The 19750-nt window shown below is 31.8% G+C and overlaps 1 protein-coding gene across 5 annotated transcripts in view; it reads left to right on the plus strand.

Moving 5' to 3' along the window:
• The window catches only part of spir (spire type actin nucleation factor), a 167771-nt gene that overhangs the window by 23104 nt on the left and 124917 nt on the right, over nucleotides 1-19750 (plus strand). For all 5 annotated transcript variants that reach the window (XM_088203655.1, XM_088203656.1, XM_088203657.1 and 2 more), the window contains exon 2: nucleotides 16092-16129. In XM_088203655.1, coding sequence (XP_088059781.1) covers nucleotides 16092-16129 — 38 coding nt within the window. The remainder of the gene's footprint in view (nucleotides 1-16091; nucleotides 16130-19750) is intronic.

Here is a 19750-nt window from a genome sequence, read left to right on the forward strand (position 1 = left end):
ACGGCCTTCGTACGTATGCAACGTGTAATTTGATATGACTCATGATCTGTAATTAATTGTCGGCGTACAGGCGCATTGGAGATCTTGAGATCAGATATGTGTGTATTTGTGGTTAATATATAAATATAAAGCGAAGCACGATCTTGATCTGAATGTGAATGGTTAGTCTTGTTAATTCAAAATTTGGGTTAATTTGGATTTAGAGGCGTTTTGATTTAAATTGACGTGATTTTGGCGTATTGATGTTAGATGTATGGAGAGTGGGTATTGTGGGGAATTAATTAATTAAATCATATCACGTACTTTATTGTATCATCTAGCTACTTAATAATGTTAATTGATCCATATTATGTCAAATTAAAATAATATTTAGCAGCTTGATGAGGTAAAATATTTAATTTATGTTGTATTGTATTTTTATTCACGACAGAAAAAAAGTAAATTGCATTTTAATTTGGAACATTTTTGCCATGAAGTAAGAGTAGTTATTATTAACAACTTTTAATGTAAGAAATACAATCTGCATATCAGCCGTATACATATATTATCGATTATAGTGAAAAGCTCTTATTCTTCTTCTGGTGTCATGTCCGACTCTAGACGTTGGCGACTACCTTGTTGATTACTTCCAAGTATCCCTCCAGATCTTTGGCTGTCAGAAAGACTTCGGTTGTCTTCCATATACACCCATACCTCTCTTTACGGCTTAGATACGCTCCACGAAACTTGGCCGCAAAGCGAAAAGCCGTATAACGAATCAATTGTTCTAATACAAATTCATACAAATTCAATGGGATCGGTTCCAAATTTGTTAAATATGTAACATGGTTTATCATTTAAAATGCATTTTATCTTTTTATTTCATTTAAATTAAAAGTACATACATAACAAATACATATATTTGTACATAAAATAATAACAGATTCCAAAAACCAATAATAATCTATAAACAAAAATGAAACAACTTCATGTTACATAAAATATGTGTATGAATACATACATATTTTTTTTTAAAATGGCTTTAATCTGAAGACGATGAAGAAATGGTTACCTGCAGATCACTGTCGTCCTCATTTTTCGCTGGTAAGGATGGGCCTGGCTTAAAAAAATCTTCAGTGATTAATAACAGTTAATGGCTGAGTTAATTCCTCGAGAAACCTGTAGCGCTACGTTTGACGTCAGGATCGTTTTCAAGGAAAATGTTTATTCCTTGTTCGAAATAGGAAAAAGCTTTTGACAATTTTTTTGATGTTAGCTGTTTGAATAGAACAGACTCTGTCTCTTCATCAAATGCCGGTTCTGCTTGCAACTGAATGAGTTCCTTATATGAAAGGGGTTCCCTATCAGCTTCAAGTAGATCAAGCACGTCACGTTCGTTCAAACCTTCAAAGCCGAGATCATGTGAAAGATCCAAAATGTTTTGCCTAATTTCAGGATGGCAATTAACTTCTGCATCATTACTTTTTACACATTCTGGCCATATTTTTTTTCCAAACATGGTTCATTGTTGTTAATTTTAATTCCTTCCATAATTCACTGATGCTGTCAACAGCATCCTTGATGTTATAGTTTTTCCAAAATGTTTTAATTGAATATTTACCATCGGTTTCCCTTATAAGTTGTCGGAAAGTTTGGCGTAGGTAATATGCCTTAAAAGTGTCTATTGCACTCTGATCCATTGGTTGGATCAGAGCTGTTGTATTTTTCGGAAGGTACTCAATCATGACATCTTCAGATAGTTCGGATAAATTAGTAGGATACCCTGGTGCATTATCCAAAATTAGCAAAGCCTTGTTGTTGTCTCGCAAATATTTTTTCACTTCTGTGTAAAAGTGATTTTTGAACCAAATCTCTAAAGTAGCTTTAGTCATCCAAGCTTTCTTGTTGGATCTCTTGATTTTTATTTAGTCCTTTAAGAGGCCTTGGATTTTCGGACAAATATATTAAAAGTGGTTTTAGCTTAAAATCACTAGCGGCATTTGCACCAAGTAGCAAAGTTAATCGTTCTTTAGACACCTTATAACCAGGCGCAGATTTTTCGGTTTTTGAAATGTAATGCAATCAGGCATTCGCTTCCAATAAAGCCCTATTTCGTCTACGTTAAACACTTGTTCAGGTTTATGACCACCTCTTTAAATAATTCCCTTTAAAATGTTGGGATATTCCTTAGATGCGGCCTCATCGGCGCTAGCTGCTTCACCTTTCATTTTAAAATTATGCAAATTAAATCTATTTTTAAATTTTTTTAAAAATCGACATCGAAAATTTTTTTTTCCGTTATAGCGAAACATTTTAGGCCGTATATCGAAAACGTGCCTTAATTGAAGAGGGCCGTTATACGAAATGACGTATAAAGAGCGGCCGTATAGCGAGGTATGGGTGTATTAAAACAGTTCAAATCTAAAATCGAGTCCTTATTGGAAACGAATTAAGATACAGTTATCATTTTACATTTTACACATAAATGTATTTGTATGATACGGAAAAGATAATTTCAAATTAACAGTTAAGCTATGCGCTGAGAAAAAAACTTCGGTATCCCCCAAATAAATTAATTGAAACATGAATGAGCCAAATGGAATATTGAGCTGTTCACACGATCCAGTGAAAAGATCGACAATGTCGTGATGTTGAATGTGACCAACCGTGAACGTGAATAAGAAGAGTTCTTATTTACCTTTTTTCCGACATGACTCAGTGTTATGTCAGAGAGTGTTCGAGCGCGAAAACGCATTCGAAATGAACAACAAAAAAAGTGAAAAATCGCAGTCTACGGACACAATTGACGTAAATTAACATTGTACGTCATTGTCACGTAAATAAATGTTCACCATACGGTTCGTGACGGGCGACAAGACAATTGTAAACGACTCGAGTTACCACATAACACGCTCAACTCTTTGCTTTGTACAACAACGAAAATATCAATGAACCTTGATATCGCACATTTTATTAGCTATATAGTGAAATAATGACGGAAAATTGGCCGAGAAAAGCCTTGGAATATTAAATGTTTCGCATTGTGTCCGAACGCAAATTTTAAGGAAACACACAACGGAGTAATCAATCAACTGCGTCCTCGATTAAAAATCGTGTGCTCTACATAAATTCATAAATATATACTCTGAATTAATAAATGAAAGAGTTCGTTACGTTATAATCGTATCTTACGTAAAGCGCATTATCTACGATAGACCATCTTTCAAACAATTCTGACACACATACCCACATTCTTGCTTGATTTTACGATCTTTGAATATGTATTATAAATCTCGGGGTCTCTTTCACTCGAAAAGAAAGGTTTGATTTAATAAACCGAAGGTCGTGATTACAATCTGGCTAATTTTACCAACCTCTCAGTTTATTAGTGTAATATATTCGTGGCGTAAACATGCTTACTTTAATAATACAATTATAATGTTTGGGCTTTCAATTAATTACTTTTCTACTTAATTACCATCGCGAAGAAAAGGCGAATATGTAATTCAAACATCAAAAATGCAAATTCATAGGAATCAATGAGATAGGATATCGTTTTTGAATAAGTCAATCTGGATCAATACCTTAATAGCTAAGCATTTTTAATTGCACAGTTTTTGTAGATGCAATTCATAAGTAATAAATTATCTTTATTGTTTGGTTATTTTATTCTGTGGTTCACCGTTACTAACCTTCTGTCTTTTATCAAAATAGTGACAAAATCTCTTGATGCGGGATTTCAAGTAAACGTTGTATATACAGATTTTGAGAAGGCCTTCGACAATTTAGTCATTGGTTAATAGTAGAAAAAAATTCGGATTTCAGTTACTCGGTATTGAGCGATCGTAGACAGTTCGTAACCTATGGCGATCGATTGTCGAAAGAATATATTAACTCTTCGGGTGTTCTTTAACCCTTTGAGTAGTGAGTTAATTTACTCACATTTTTAATTTGTAAGTTTACAGCTGCAAGTGAATTCATTTTAAGTATTTTTCTAAAATTATTTCTGTAGTTATTTATTTATTATTATTTTATATTGTATTTATATTAAATTAAAAAATAATAAGTGATTCCCAACGCTTAACTTTTTTATTTTTATTTATTTTTTGTATTGTTATAATACAATAAATTGTTTGTTTTTTTTACAATAGTGACGCATTGGCGTAATCTGTTGGGTCATGATGGTCTTAATTTAATTTTAATAAATACATAAATGTGCGTTCTGTAAGCTCGTCACTAAATCTATACTATATTGTTGTATTAGAAATAATCATCTAAGTACTAATCTACATTTTTAAGTTTCAAAATTAAAATTTCGTTTTATTAAAATACATATCATTCGAATGTTAGATAACATTAACTTACATATATTAAGACAAACCTTGCACTATTTTATTTCAGCAGTCATCTAATATAACAGTATTTTCTTCTGCATTTTTTTTTATACTTTGATGATTTATTTTGCTATGCTTAGTTGACGCAATAGTGATGCTAATCGATTATCATTCGGTCACCCTGCCCAGATCGGGTCGAGGAGATTTGGTCCACGGATTCTGGACGGTCAGTTAGTCAGCCAGTCGCCGAAACGGATTTCGTTAACTGTATCGCTCGTGGAATGCAATCGTGACGCTGTTCGTCTCATCGATCTTGCTTAACGTTTGCCGACGATGATAGCGATGGTGATTTTTTTCCGATGCATGCCAAGGTGAAAAATTGTCTTTGGATTTCTGGTTACGCTTCTCAGTTAGTTAATCAGCGCTCAGTTTGTTTATCGAGGGGCGGATCCAATCGCGAAACCAGTGGCAAAAACCAAAGCGGCCTGTTTGGTTGTAATCGGTGTATTTTAACGGTCGTTCTTCTGGTACAGTAATGCCTGAGTTTGGCGAAGTGATTAATGGATCGATGTTTAAAAATATGCAGTGCTCTTTGGGTCATATTCGGAAATCCCGTTTTTCCCACGATTTCGATGCGAGGCAAACCCGCATTGTATTATTATGGCACATCGTTCTTTCTCGCGGAAGATGCTGATTTATAAGTGGTCCAAATATGAGCACGATACATGTATACTAGGGCGACCCTTTCTATTGATATGCCTCTTTGAAATTTATCACTTCGAGGTAAATTAGTCCTTCAAATATTTATTTATTCAGATAACAAACACGTGAAACACCAGACCTAAACTCTTGAAAATTATTTTTTTAAGGTTTCGTTTCTTAGATAATATTGAGTATGTTTATGCAAGTACCAGAAAAATGTAATGATTCACATTTGACAATAAGTTCAAAAATACTTTTAAATTGCAGTAAAGAAATAAAAATATTTCTGATTCTATCATACACGAAAGCTGTACAATACAAATTACATCACATATCGAAAGGATATTTTTCTGTAAGAGAAAATTTATCTATTTAAAACATCTTGTAAAAGGACAGTTTATCGTAAATCCTTGAACGACCCATGTTCTTGGATATAGGTCATTTGCAATTTCTGCTTCGTGTTGTAGAGAAATGTGGTGGCAGCAAATTGAGGCAAATGTCCATTTAGCCAGAGAGTCGATGCAGCTAATTAATTACTAATTAATATAATTAATGTCAGATACATCTTCTAAATAATTCTAGCACACTTGATTATATTTAAGCATTGATAACTGATATGTTTCCCATATATTATAATCAATGACCAGCAATTTTAATGTAGGCTGTTGAACGAGCGAAAAAATCTGCCCACGAATCCCGTTTTCGTACCGCGGACCTGTTCAGACCCCCGTGTGGGTTTGTGGGTCACAATTAAGGGTACCGTATCAGGTTGTTGGCCCACTTTTTCGCGTCGTGATCCCCCGTGTATCTACGTATATGTATGAACATATGTATACATGTACATCCACTAACGTAACTCACGTAACTCTCATTTCGTAATTGTTATTTATTATGAATCGGGTAATGGCTGCCGGCCGATAAAAGTAAAACGCATCCGAGCAAACGCAATTAGGCTGGAAAGTTCTTTCTTCTTTATTATTATTAATATACGCTATATAAGAAAAAAGTTGATAACGGCTTGTATATCATTCGCCCTGGGCGTCGCCCCTCTCTCTCGCTTTAGTACCGCTCATTAAAAGTTACGACTGCAACCCATCGAAAAGTTAATCACGTAAAACTATGCGTTTTTATCTTGTACGCTTAATAATTGTTGTACGTATAAGATAGAAAGCGTGGATGTGTGTTACGGCTCGTTTCGGAATCAAGTTTGATCGATATAATGTTTGAGGTTTAAAAATAAGGTTCGTATTCAGATTTTCTGACTCTTTCGGAAATACATTGTGACATGTCGTGTTTCATGGATTCTTAAATATTTTTTAAATTTTGTAAGACTTTTTATATTTACATAAAAAATCCCAGATTTTATTACAACTGATAATTTATAGAATCTGAAAATCTTAATTTTTTTCCGGTGCTATATTTTTTGGTGATTTTACTGATTGATAAGGTGTTATACATTTGCATGTTTTATATGTATTTTAATACTTTTCATAGTTAATAACATTGCACAATATACGTTTCATATAAATATAATTCGATTAATATATAATCTTTTTGAAATCAATTATTTTTGATACTTTACAAACATTTATATATAAGATTAGCTTATTTTTTAAATATCGAATCAAAACTATCGATTGCTTATGTTATGATCTCTTTGTTGAATAGTACATATTCTCTTAGGGGGTTTCTCAATGGTCCAGACTTGACCCTCTGCTCTTCGCGTTTTTAATTAATGACATAAATATGGTAGTTACAAATTACGGTTTTTTTTTATTACGATTTATCTCTACGTAGTGATATATAGATATATTCTCTATGGAGATGGGCTCCCTTTAGTGTCGGAAAGTGGCATACTGTGTCATGATTCACTATCAGTTAATTCCTACGATTCTTTTAAGAACGTTTTGGCTAGAAAAACTTCCACTACAAATCTCAAATCACTCTTAAGAGCAAATGGAGGTTCTCTCTACCCGTAAATGACGTCTGCAAAAGAGGCTTGGTTTTATTATAAAAAACGTGTTTCACTTTGGTGACACGTCAGTTATTTTCATCCACTATGACATTTAGTTCGCAGCATTCTAGAATCGAAATACATATATAATAATTTGGAATCCCCGAATAACCAAATACTCCCTCTCATAAAATAAAAAAAAGTTGTAGGGGTACTGAAGTATAGCTACATGTTATCCGTTGCGCGCACCACTGCCGTTACCAGTACTAGAGCTCTACGAGTCCAACCCTATGGGCGGATACCCAGCTTGTGACGGCTGGTTGAGTGGAACCCACTACATATTTTATCGGAGTTTCATTAGTATTTCTCCCGAGCGCACGGGGAGACGTGCTCTCGTTGGCTTGCCTGCATCGCGTATCATCCTTGTCACAACACCACCCCTCTGATCTTTGAGGGATGTATATGTTGCCTTATTCATAGCCTTGGCCCTCGGTTCCCCTCAGACACATACCCACACACGACCATTAAATTATTTTTGAGTATTATTTCTGTAGTTACACAGAGTAGATTTAACTCTTAAGGTGCGGATAGATCCACAATGCCGTGTTAGTTTTGTGCAAATTTAATGTTTATCCAATACACTAAAAATCGTGACTCTTGAGTGCTAATATAATATACAATACTATTGAATAGACCTTATAAAAATGGCCGCATGCGGCACGCGAGCCGCAGTTTTTCGCCATTGATCCATAGTCTAAAGTTGAGTTTAATAAATTTAAATCACTATGTAATTATCATCTGAATAAAATTATTTTATATGTGTAGCAAAAATATGATCATGTGTTGGTGAAGATCTGCCAGAAGTTTCGAAGTTTTTGAAGCAATGTATATATGTATACTATGTATGTTTCGCTGTATACATTATCGAAAGCTTTGTAAATTGTCACTAATTTATTATGAATGTTTTGAGTGTATACGACTAACATATTATTATCACAAAACACATAATTTGTTTGACTAATATGGCTTGTTTTGACTGATAATAAATAAAAGGTCAAACAAAAACACTTTTTGCACATATTTAAAACATTGTTATTATTGAAAAACTACCCATCATGATTGTTCCTTTAAAAAATCATTATTTTTTGTATTCAGATTACTGTTTTCTCGCCACCGTCATGAGTTAATCACACTCCGAATTATACATTTTTTGCACAATTATTACACAACGAAAAATACTAAATTAAATCAGCTGTTTTAAAGATAAGCATCTTTGCTGTAGATTTTATTTACAATAACAATTAAAACCATCGAGCATGGCGGCAATTAAATCACTAGATTTATAGCAATATTGTTCGTTTAATAATCATAAACTGACATTAAGAAACACCGTTGATTTAACCGCAAATCAGAATTTGCTAACCTGTTTACGCTTTATTTTGATCCAGAAATGTTTTAGTTACGTATTTTATTATGCTATCTGCCGTTAAACGTTTCGTTTACGCAGAAGTTCACATGATTACGAGTCTATGTGCAAATAATTGTTACGGAGTGCTCGGAGATTGCATAAACAGACGTCCCGTAGTTGTTACGATGTTACGTGATCAAGGTACGGAACCAGACGTGTGTATGTATGTATTATACATACGCACGTGGAAGTGAATCATCACCATATCCATTATATATATCATCATCGTCGTCATGATCATCGCTGGCCATCTTCACAGTTGGCGCATTTTTGTTACGGTCGTGGAGCAACTGCCGGAAGTCGGATGCATTTCCTCTTGTCGTATTTTGAACGTTTCACTACTTATTTTAGCGACACTATGTTAACAATGACATCGACGATTGATTATGTTAATTTTTCGTTCATACTCAATATCTCTGTAATAGACAACAAACAATAATTAATACTTTAAAATATATACAAAACTAAGCAGTACCTATTTAATGATTTTTAAGGTGCAATAATAACAGGATTTTCAGCTTTTACAGGATTAGCAAGTCTAGTTGTCTGTACATTATGCTAATTTAGACTAGATAGTATCTTATGTAACTATGTTTGTCTATTATTTATTCATCGTACTGCGTAAAAAATATACTTGTTATAGTTCAAATTATAATTTAATGTAATAATATTGCGGTATGAAAATCGTATAAAAAAATCCTTGCCCCTACGGCAAGGTCAGAAAACCGCAAAATAAAAAAAACAATCAGGATGCCAGTAAAATAAATACACAATTTGTAATGTATTTGTATTTTTTTAATGTCTTATTATATTTATTAAAAAATGCGTATTATTAGGGTAAGATGACTGGGCTTAAGAAAAAATCTGTATATAATAAAAGATTTTTATTATATGCTTATATTAGGTTTTCCCATTAGTTATTCGACATTATGGTGTCAGAACCACCCGATGATACCTTACGAGGAGTGTTTTTAATGATGTTCAAATTTTTATTTAAGCATATCATAAAATTGCTTACAATTAATTAGATATATTCAGTCCAGTGTTACCTTTAATTGGGTTACATTACCTTTTCTTAGGTGTTAATTGTTACCTAGTTATAACGCATTAGGTTACAGCTTGTCATGTTACAACAGTAGATTTACAATAATAATAATCATTAAAAACGTGCGTTTGTCAGCAAATCAGATTTATATATAAATTTATATCACTCTTAGTCCATCGGATGAGTCGGATGTAGAAAAAAATATAAAAACAAATCGATCGTAACGATTTTTATGACTGTCATAAATATAAGGTTGAGTAACAGTTATCTAAGAGTCCAAGTATGCTCTTTATTCATTTAGGTCATTTTCTAATTCTTCTAAATCAAATGCTCTATTAATCTGAATTGGAATTTGGATACTGATTGTTTGCAACATTAATGTATATACAGTGTCGAGATTGAGATTAGCGATTGGTGGATCGTTATCATCGAAAAATATATTATTTATAGCAATAATCACGATCCATATATTATGTGGATCAATAGCTATATTTATAGATAGTTATCATTTAATGGTGATCGTGAGATTTTTTTATATTAGATATATTAAAAATACGTATTGTAAGTCATATTTACTTTCAGGGTTAACATGCGTATGTTAGAATTTCATGTATTTTTATTATTAATTAAATAATTTCACATAAATTTCGCATTAACAGTGTGATCACAATGTACTGACTTTGATTTAATACACATGGAACGCTGATGCATTTGCATTAATTTCAATATCTTATAAGCAATTTACGACCTCGAGCATAACGTTTTTATTTTTCGGTGTATGAATATGTTTTGTATATTATGAAAACGACATACGAAAATAGTTTCACTCTGTGCATTCTCGTTCGTTTTGCGGCAATTACTGGCAATTACTGTTTAGCAAGCGAAACGGCAAACTAATTTTTCTAATAAAATGATAATAAAAACATTTAATATGTATAATATTTATATCTCTAGTGTAAAGATAGAATTATGGCGCATGTTTTTAACAAAATAGAGTACCTACTATCACGTACTTTTACTGTTTTCTTACAATTACAATTAGATAATTTTAAGTTAAGCATGATAATGCAGCAATATTTTTTAAATTATTCCTTTAAACGAAATAATATTATGAATTAATGTACGTAATAATAATTTTTATTTAGAGGCCTCACTTTTTAGGTACATATTTTTTATTGCAAAGTAAAATATTTTATATACGCTCGATAAATATTGAACAAAATTTACAAAGATCCGAATTATGCCCACGTATTTTATGTCGAACATGATACGAATCATATACATATGAACAGTCAATTAGATCAAATTTATTGCGGATTTTCTATTCATTGAATTTTTTTAGCGCATTTTTTCACAATACTCCCACGCGGCCGTGAAAAATAATTATCATCAACTGTGACATTCCCATTGTGGGCGATTTGTTATACAATCGAGGCGACATTGTTTCACGGGACGATTACGTGTCGAGCATAACGTGTTATTTTTACGTTCTTGTACGATCATGTACGCCATTCCATATTGATCGTGTGTAATAATAATTGCGATTTCACCGGTGGGCGTCGGGCGGAATGTGCAGTGATCGAGCCGATCCGAGTGCGAAAGTGATTGTTGTCGATTATGTGTGTTTTTATTATTAATGTACTAGATCGGATCAATGAAAGGGAGCGTGTTTAAAACAGATCAAATAAATCAGCAGTCTGTCTGACTGTGAATTAAAATTGATGGATTATGCAAGTGGGAATGTCGTGTGTGGTCTTATTTATATTATTGATATAGTTCGGAAAAAATAAATATACTTTTCATTATACAAAGTTGTTCTTAGATTGTCACATTTTAAGCAAAGTAAAGTTTCGTCTTCGGAGTCATACATCTAATATAATGAATATTTTTTAGATAATAAATAGTTTATATACAGTATCAGGAGCGTACGGTGAGATACATACCCTTTCGCTCGCTCGCGTGTGAAGTGACGAGAGCGAGTGAGAGATAAGGGCGTGCGTTACATGCGTTTCGCACGCCCACTTCTTCTCACTCACACTCATGCGAGCAAGCGAAAAGGAATGTATCTCACACAGTCTATGCTGAAACGATAGGGCGTACAGATAATTCGAAATGTAAAATATATTTAAAATACAGATTATCAATGTTTTTATTTATTAAAAAATATTTTACGAACTTTTCTAAAAGCTATTGTATCGTTATTTTTGAATCCCCTTTGGCTGATGTAGTCCAGTTAAGGTTCAAAAGAATTCAGTGTCAAATTATGACAAATGTAATTGTTAGTACCTTCTTTACTCGTATTCTCACTATCACTCCCTTCTTCTTGAGTGACAATAAAAACGATATCTGCATCATTCAAGCAATTAAAACCCGAATCATTTGAATCGCGATTACACTCTTCTTCGATGTTTTCCCGATTAATATTAAATTTTCCATTAATCTGCATAATTCAGATATATCACTTACCTCAGTCTCTTCAAAATCCAATGCATCAATTTCCACGTTAATAATAATCTTTCTCCACGATCGAACAAGTGTGATTGGCTTTACTTTTGCCCAATATTGTTCTATTCTATGTATAGCATCCAATGTCGTAATTTTTTTGTAGAATTGATCTATTCTTCGAATTGATTATAAACTGCTTTTCATTGCTGTTTTTTTGGGACACATATTACAAATAACTTATATATGCTAGATAAAAATAAGTTTTTTTTATGTAAATAATTAATTAAAAAAACTCAATAATTAAAGTTAAAAATAATAGGTCGTTATTTCTATATACAACAAGATTTTCTCTACAATTTTAGAAAATCAGTTAATAGTTTTTTCCAAATGATACAAAATTATTATTATTTCCAAATATTATTATTCATTATGATTTATAGTATATTTTGCATTGATTTAAACCTGCTCCAAAAAATAAATATCATATTTTGTATTTAGCTGTTTCCAGCTCAGCAGTATTTAATTATTTGATCTGAAATTGTGAATCCAAAATAGTATATTATATAGAAAAAGCATTTAATTTTTAGAAGATTATTTTCTGAAATTTACCAATTTTAATTTTTGTGTAAAATCATTCTTAAGTCATTGATCCTTGCATTTTAATTTATTATTAACCGGAAAAGTAAGTTTGTTAGCCATGTAAAATATTCGTATAAATTTATTTTTCTGGAATAATAAGAAATCATAATTTTGCATGTACAACTTACTATAAATATATCATATATAAAATAAATAGTGTAACGTAAAAATTTATATCTTAATTTTTACAACTTCCAATTATACTAAATTATATGGCAATGTAATTTAGTATAATTTGGCAATACTACGAGAAAAGATATATTTAATTGTGTTTATGAACTTCTGCAAAAATACAATCTACCTATGTATGTCAAAATTGACTTCTGTAGCTACAGATGTAGCTCCATCAATTACCGGAAAAACCAACGGATTTGTGGCATTAAATATTCCGGTTAATCATACTATACAATATACGTTGGTTATCGTGCTGTGAGATTCTTAAACAATTCTGGGGCTTGAAAGTAGAAATACGTCAGTTTTTAATAACAGAAAGTCAATACACGAGCTTTTTTTTTATTCAGTATGGTCGGAAGATTTATATATCGAAACACTTATACGATTAAATTTAAAACTGCAAAGAAAAGATCAAATAATTACAAACATGTGTGAGCACGTACAAGCATTCAAACATAAGCTAGTTATTTGGGAAAACGGTTGAAAAATAAAGATTTAACGAACTTTCCGACATGCAACATGAACAAATCAAGTTTATGTGTAATTGTATCGTATCTTTGATGATGATGAATACACAGAAAAAATTGAAGCCTTAAAACTGAGTTTGAAAAAAGGTTTGCTGATTTTTAATATTTGATGATAAATTTTCTTTGATTTTTTCTTAAAATATTAAACTAAGTTTTGAAAGTAATCACTGCGAACAATATTTTTCCCGAAGTAGTTGAAAAGAAATGTGAAAAGTGTCAGGCGGAAAACATTAATTTATCGATGTTTTGTTTTTTTAATAAATATACATTTTTATGAAAACCGATAAAACAGATTTTCTTGCGACAATTTCAGACTGGAACTGAAATTGGAATACGGTATTATAAAAAACTTTTTTACAGCTAATATATTTTTATTTTAATTAAAAATTCGATTTCGACTTTTTGGAGTGTGACTCACAGCGTTTTAACAAATGATAGTTCTTAACAACTTTCTGTATTAGGACAAACTTGAAATGACAATTTTATGGCTGCAGTTAAATGTTTGGTCGGTCTTTTAAAATGATATAAAAATTAAAATCAACTCCCAAGTATGTGCAATAAATTTTGTATCGATTTTTACCGAGTGACATCAACGCGCGGTAAATGCGCAAACTTTCAAAGCGGCAAACCTCAAACGCAACACGTCCGGCGCGAAAACCGACACAAAACCCAAGATCGTCTAAACCGTAACTAACCAAACCATAATAACAATAATGAGGCTGCTGTTCAATCCACGAGCGGAGAGAGATTGATACGTCTTTATTAAAACGAGGCGACGCCAGCCATTGTATCCGATTGCGTCTGCGGTGAAATTGCGTCCGTGATCCGTCCTTGAAAGCCGAGAATCCACAATAGACATCCATATGTAAAGATACTGTGCGATAGACAGAAGAAGAGAGTCTTGGCGTGTGCGCCACATACTTTTTCACCAATTTATATTTACATAACACGAATCGGCCGAGGAATTTCGAACGATCGCGGTCAAGTTCAAGTTGTTGATTGCGCGTAATCGACACCGGCGGAAGTTGATTGGAGCGTGCCCGTAATTCGACACTGGAACCCAGCGATTCGCAAATCTGGTGTCGTGATTTTTCAGGTGTACAATTACAAAGAAGTTCCCAGGCATGCAACGCGATATGCAGGCGTGTCACGAAAAGTAGTAAAAAATCCACAAAAAACACAAAATGAAGTGATGGTTCGTAATTTATTGACCTTTCATTGAACTACATTATAATATATTAGCACTTGAAAAGCTGCATCTGACTAGAGGTATTAGGATCTTGACCTCGTGCTTATGGAATTGATACATTATTATGTTTTTGCTCGATATTTTACTGTCTGAAATTAAATTTGCTAAAGATCAGACTAGCTTTGCATAATGCTAGCTATAAAGTAATTTCAGTTAAAATATAAAAATCAGTTGACTGTTATTATTGTTCCCAAAGCTATTTGTATTTATATTTCTCGGCTCAATACGGGATATATTTAAATCCTGTAAACTTTCTGTATTATTTTGTGTTTCGACTTTTTGGAAGCTGTGGTGAAAGCATCGTAGCACCTAGTTCAAACCTTTCTCAACACCTTAAATAAATGTTATGCAAATAGGACAGTACGGGTATAATTAACACCCCACGATACAATACATATGTGAAGGTTTTAATTTGCTAAAAACAATCATTTGACGTCCCTTTCTCTCCTATAAAATACTAATAATATTTTTTTTCGGGCCGTGAAATCATTTTAAATATCAGTAAAATATGTTAAATGTTTAATACAATAATTTAATTAAAAATATCATATTTTATAATTTTTTATAAAACACAGTTATTAGTGTTAACGTTATTTTCCATCTTAATTGAAATTATTAAAATTAAAATAGGATTCTAAAACCGATATTAACATACGATTGTAAGAATATAACGTTTGTGGGAAAATAAATTATATCGTATTATATCAAATGCAAGAATTTTCTAAATTCATACTGTTTTTTAATATGTTTTTAAGTATTTGATATACCGAATAATTGTGTGACAAAAAATGATTCCATGGGAAAACAATGATTTCGAGCCACATGGCAAAAATAGTATTTTATATATTTTTTAGCATCGTAACATAATTTCTTGAATAAATAATAATTGGTACGAGTTAACCCTTTCTTTGCTACAAATAAATATAAAAATTTTCCAACTCTGTAACATATTTTTTGAAATAATATTTCATGTGAACTATTTTAATTAAACATTAAAAATTATTAAAAATATCAACTTGATAATTAGTCGTGTTTTCTTTGCTTCTCACTGTTGCCATATAATGAATTTCCAGTCAAGGTCAAAAGCAATAGAATCGTGCCATCGCGGTGAAAATGCTCGACTGTCAAGCGTTTATGTTAAGATTTTTATTACAATCGAATAAAGCAGGAGAATCAAATAAATCGGGCACCGGGAATTTGTCCCCTCTCGGCAGGCCTGTACATATGTATTTTAAGTTCATTTGCATGTTTTATTGTTGTGCAAACTGTAAGAGTATTTCCATTGTTACGATTTGAACATAAGTCTGCTTTAAGTGCTATAAAGAAAGTGTAGTAGTTGTGCCAATCCTTATTTATTTAATTGACTTGTTATTATTATACATTTACTGTATTGAGATTATGGAACTTTTACATAATATATCACTTTACTTTTATACAAAAAAATATTTATACTCATAATAATGGTCGATTGATTTGGCTAAAAATATTTTGAAACTTTGAGAATGCTCAATCTTAGAGATAAAATAACGTGACTTATAACGACATACCTAATAAATATTTTTTGTCTAATTCCAGATGCTGAAACCAAATCTTCCGTCGCTTCCGAACAAGAGGTGAGTAACTCAACGCATTGATTACGATCGTGATGCTCGTTTTGTTGTTCGACAAAAATGATAATAAAAAATCTTCCATAGCCTACTTTTCGTAGAGTGTTAAATCGTATAGCATTATACGCGTTTAATTATAGTTATCGTTTCACGCGGCGTATTTTGTAACGTGACGTGAACTCGACTTTTATTATTACGTACGCGTAACGTAGTCGATAATAGGCACTGTAAGTGCAGTTGCGCTCTACTGTACCGAAAGTGTATATAATCTTACTGTTTTTACGTATTCTATATAGTCTTATAGTGTAATATAAGAATGCTCGTGTTTACGCGTTAAGCACTATGCTAAATAGATGCTTATAAAAAATATACATTGTCTCCGTGTACATATATTTTTAAAATAAAAGTTCTAAGCAATTAAAACAATAAATTCAAAGACATAGGAAGCGTTTTACGACCGCATAAAATTATCGAAATCACAATCGTCGATCGAATCCCAGGATCTTGCGATCGGAAAGCTTTCCGATGGAGCTTTCACCGAAATAATTTATAACGACCGTCTTATTATTACACACACTTTATACAACACACACAGGCCGGACGAAATTTAGTGGTCCGATATACGAATATTTTAAACGGAAAACCTGTAGTCGTCGATCACGATCGAGGTAAACACTCGCTTTCTGGATCGGTGCACACATGTACGGAACATCGGCGGGGGCTTTCACTCGGATGCTCCACTTAGTGTCTTGTGTAGGTTAAATTTAGTAAAATATATTCTGCTGCGTCGATATCTTCATTCCTAAGCCCTGTCGTTTTCTGGTTCTATATCTCTTGATACAACACTAGTTGTGTTTTTCATTATCACTCTTCTGTTTGAGTGTCAATAGAAATTATATCCGTATAATCAAGCATTGAGCACTCGGTCATTTGAATCGCGATCAAACCACTCTTCGATGATATTTTTAACACATTTAAATTTTTCATTAATCTGTATATTTCCTATATATCACTTTAGATTGTAAAATATCTATTTCTACGTTAGGAAGAATCTTACTTCATGATCGAACAAGTATCACTGGCTTTACTTTTGACCAAGATTGTGCTATTCTATATATCTATAGCATTGAAAATTTGAGAAGAGCAGCACGCTAAAGATATTTCATTGATAATGTAGCACCTTAGTTCATGGGTCAAATTAAATTTGTAACATAAGACGATCGATCGTTTTCAATTTTCTTTCTTTCGAATAAGAAGAAGCATTATTTATTACCATACTGTTTTCTGTGGCAGTCCCTTACTTTTAAAAAAATCTCACTTTTGAACCAATCTTCAATGATCTTTATCCATTCATGCTCCTGGTTGTAATAATCAATAAAAACATTTTTTATTTCATTACCCTTAAATGATCTAAGACAGGGTTTTCCAAATTTTTTCTGCAATAAAAACCCGGAAATTTTAACGAAATACTTAGCTTATTTTTTAGGTTCGGTAATTCCTGTTAGTAAAAATTAAAAAAAATGTGGATAAAACATCTTATTTATTTAGTAATTATTTTTAAATATAAACATAAAAATATGAATAAATAAAGCGCTTAATGACTGATGATTTTGAGTCCTTAAATTGCATATCTTCTTGATATCAGTCACAATAAGTTGCCTTCCAATATCTGGTGTGGTGTCGAGCCTGTTCCTGTACTTTGACTTTGTTGCAGCATAATTAGAAAATCCCGCTTCGCATAAATAGGTTGTAGAAAACGGAAGTAAAACAATAATAACTTGTTTTGAAAAATCTTCTGACAAACTCGTCCAGAAATCATTTAAAGGCTGATCCTTGTATTTTTGTTTTAAATCAGAGTCACTAATTAAATCAATTAGATTTTCATAGTCATTTGTGATTAAGCCTACTGGTTTATCTGTCACAGAAAGTAGATTCCGAACCCAAGAATTGTCCGTACTAGTTTTCTGAAAATATTGCAAAAGAGTTATTTTCAAGTTATGAAAATGTTCTAAAAATACTTTTAAAACTTCTTCATCTACTTTAAAATTTAATTCATTCAAACATTCATGTAAGGTAGAAAAAAAAAAATCAAACAATCAAGTGATGAAACCTAAAACTGTATTTTAAAAAATAGTATTTTAAAAATTGCAATCCTTTTTCCTTTTAATGATAAGTTAGCTTCGTTGCACTTGGTAAAAATATCTGCCATATATGCAAGTTTTATCAACCATGAAAAAACTGTTAAAACTTCAACAAAATTTTGTCCTGAATTATTTTGTGCCTTTAAAAAGACCAATAACTCACTTCGAAGTCCGTGAAATCTTAACAGTGCTTTTCTTCTGGATAGCCATCTCACTTTAGTGTGTTTTAAAAATGCTTTGTGTCCACTACTTAATTCATCGCAAATTTTTTTTAATAATCTGGATTAAAGTGGTCTTGATTTTACATTTACAAAAATCATAGATTCTAAGATTTCTTGCTTTTTTAATCACCAAAAGTTCCAGGTCCATTTTCGCAACACAATAAATTTATTTCAAGCACGGATAATCCGCACCCGTATAATCGAGAGCACACTGTATATATAAAACATAAGTTTTTTATGGCATATTTATGCTTTTTAGAATGTTAATAAATAATATGGTAAAAATTAATTTTGCACTAATTTTTTCGCAATTAAAATTGGTGTTGATATTAATACAATATGATAAAATAGGGTTAATAGTTTTTTTGCAGTCTATAGTGCGACAGTTTTAATTCTGTGTATGGTTAAAAATAGCGCTTTCATCGTATTGATCGAGCTCGGTTCCTAGACTATAATTGGTGTCGAGATGTTTCGCTTAACGAGATGAAAGCACAGACTGTAAATTTAAATTATCCACTCGACTAGACAATGGCTCGTACCAGAGGCATCTATTAAAAAAATATCAGGGTAATCCATAAATTTATTTGTTGTGGTAATTGAAAAATATGTATATGTACATAAATATGAGCATTCATCATTCGGTTCGACTTCCGCATTGGGTTCGGTCAAAAGGGACCGGTTCCGATCGACTTTCAAACGGTGTGTGGGTAAGTAAATTAATTACGATATAAAAGTATCGATTAATGAAACATGTATTATTTATACTGTGTTAAAAATTACACGTACCATATCGTATTAATGTATGAATAACTTTTATCTTATCAATGTTATCATGTTTTTAACTCTCACAAGCGAATCTGATAAAACAATATTTACACGTATCTCGAATATATTAGGAATATATAAAAGATATTGTTTCTTTACTTTTTAAATGTCGTTCGTATCTTTCTCTACTTGTTAGTAAATAGGCAACCATACTAACCATGCTTTCAACACTTTAAAATTAAAGACACTTGATATATACTGTAGCTATTTACGGTAAAAATAGATTAGTATAGCTAAATGAAAATACTACATATATAGTTTGAATAGTAAAAATAAATAAAATAATGTTTTGATTTAATACAAATTTTCATCAATATTATTATTATATTTATAACAGTTATTATTTAATATTTAATTCGGTCTTATAGGTATTTTTTTGCACAGTCTTCATTATTTATAAGGTAAAGGAGCTCACATACAAGAAAATTGCACACTACATG

Source organism: Plectrocnemia conspersa, unplaced genomic scaffold (genome assembly GCF_051122295.1).
Source record: "Plectrocnemia conspersa isolate PC_06_02 unplaced genomic scaffold, ASM5112229v1 ptg000014l, whole genome shotgun sequence".
In the NCBI taxonomy this organism is placed as follows: Eukaryota; Metazoa; Arthropoda; class Insecta; order Trichoptera; family Polycentropodidae; genus Plectrocnemia; species Plectrocnemia conspersa.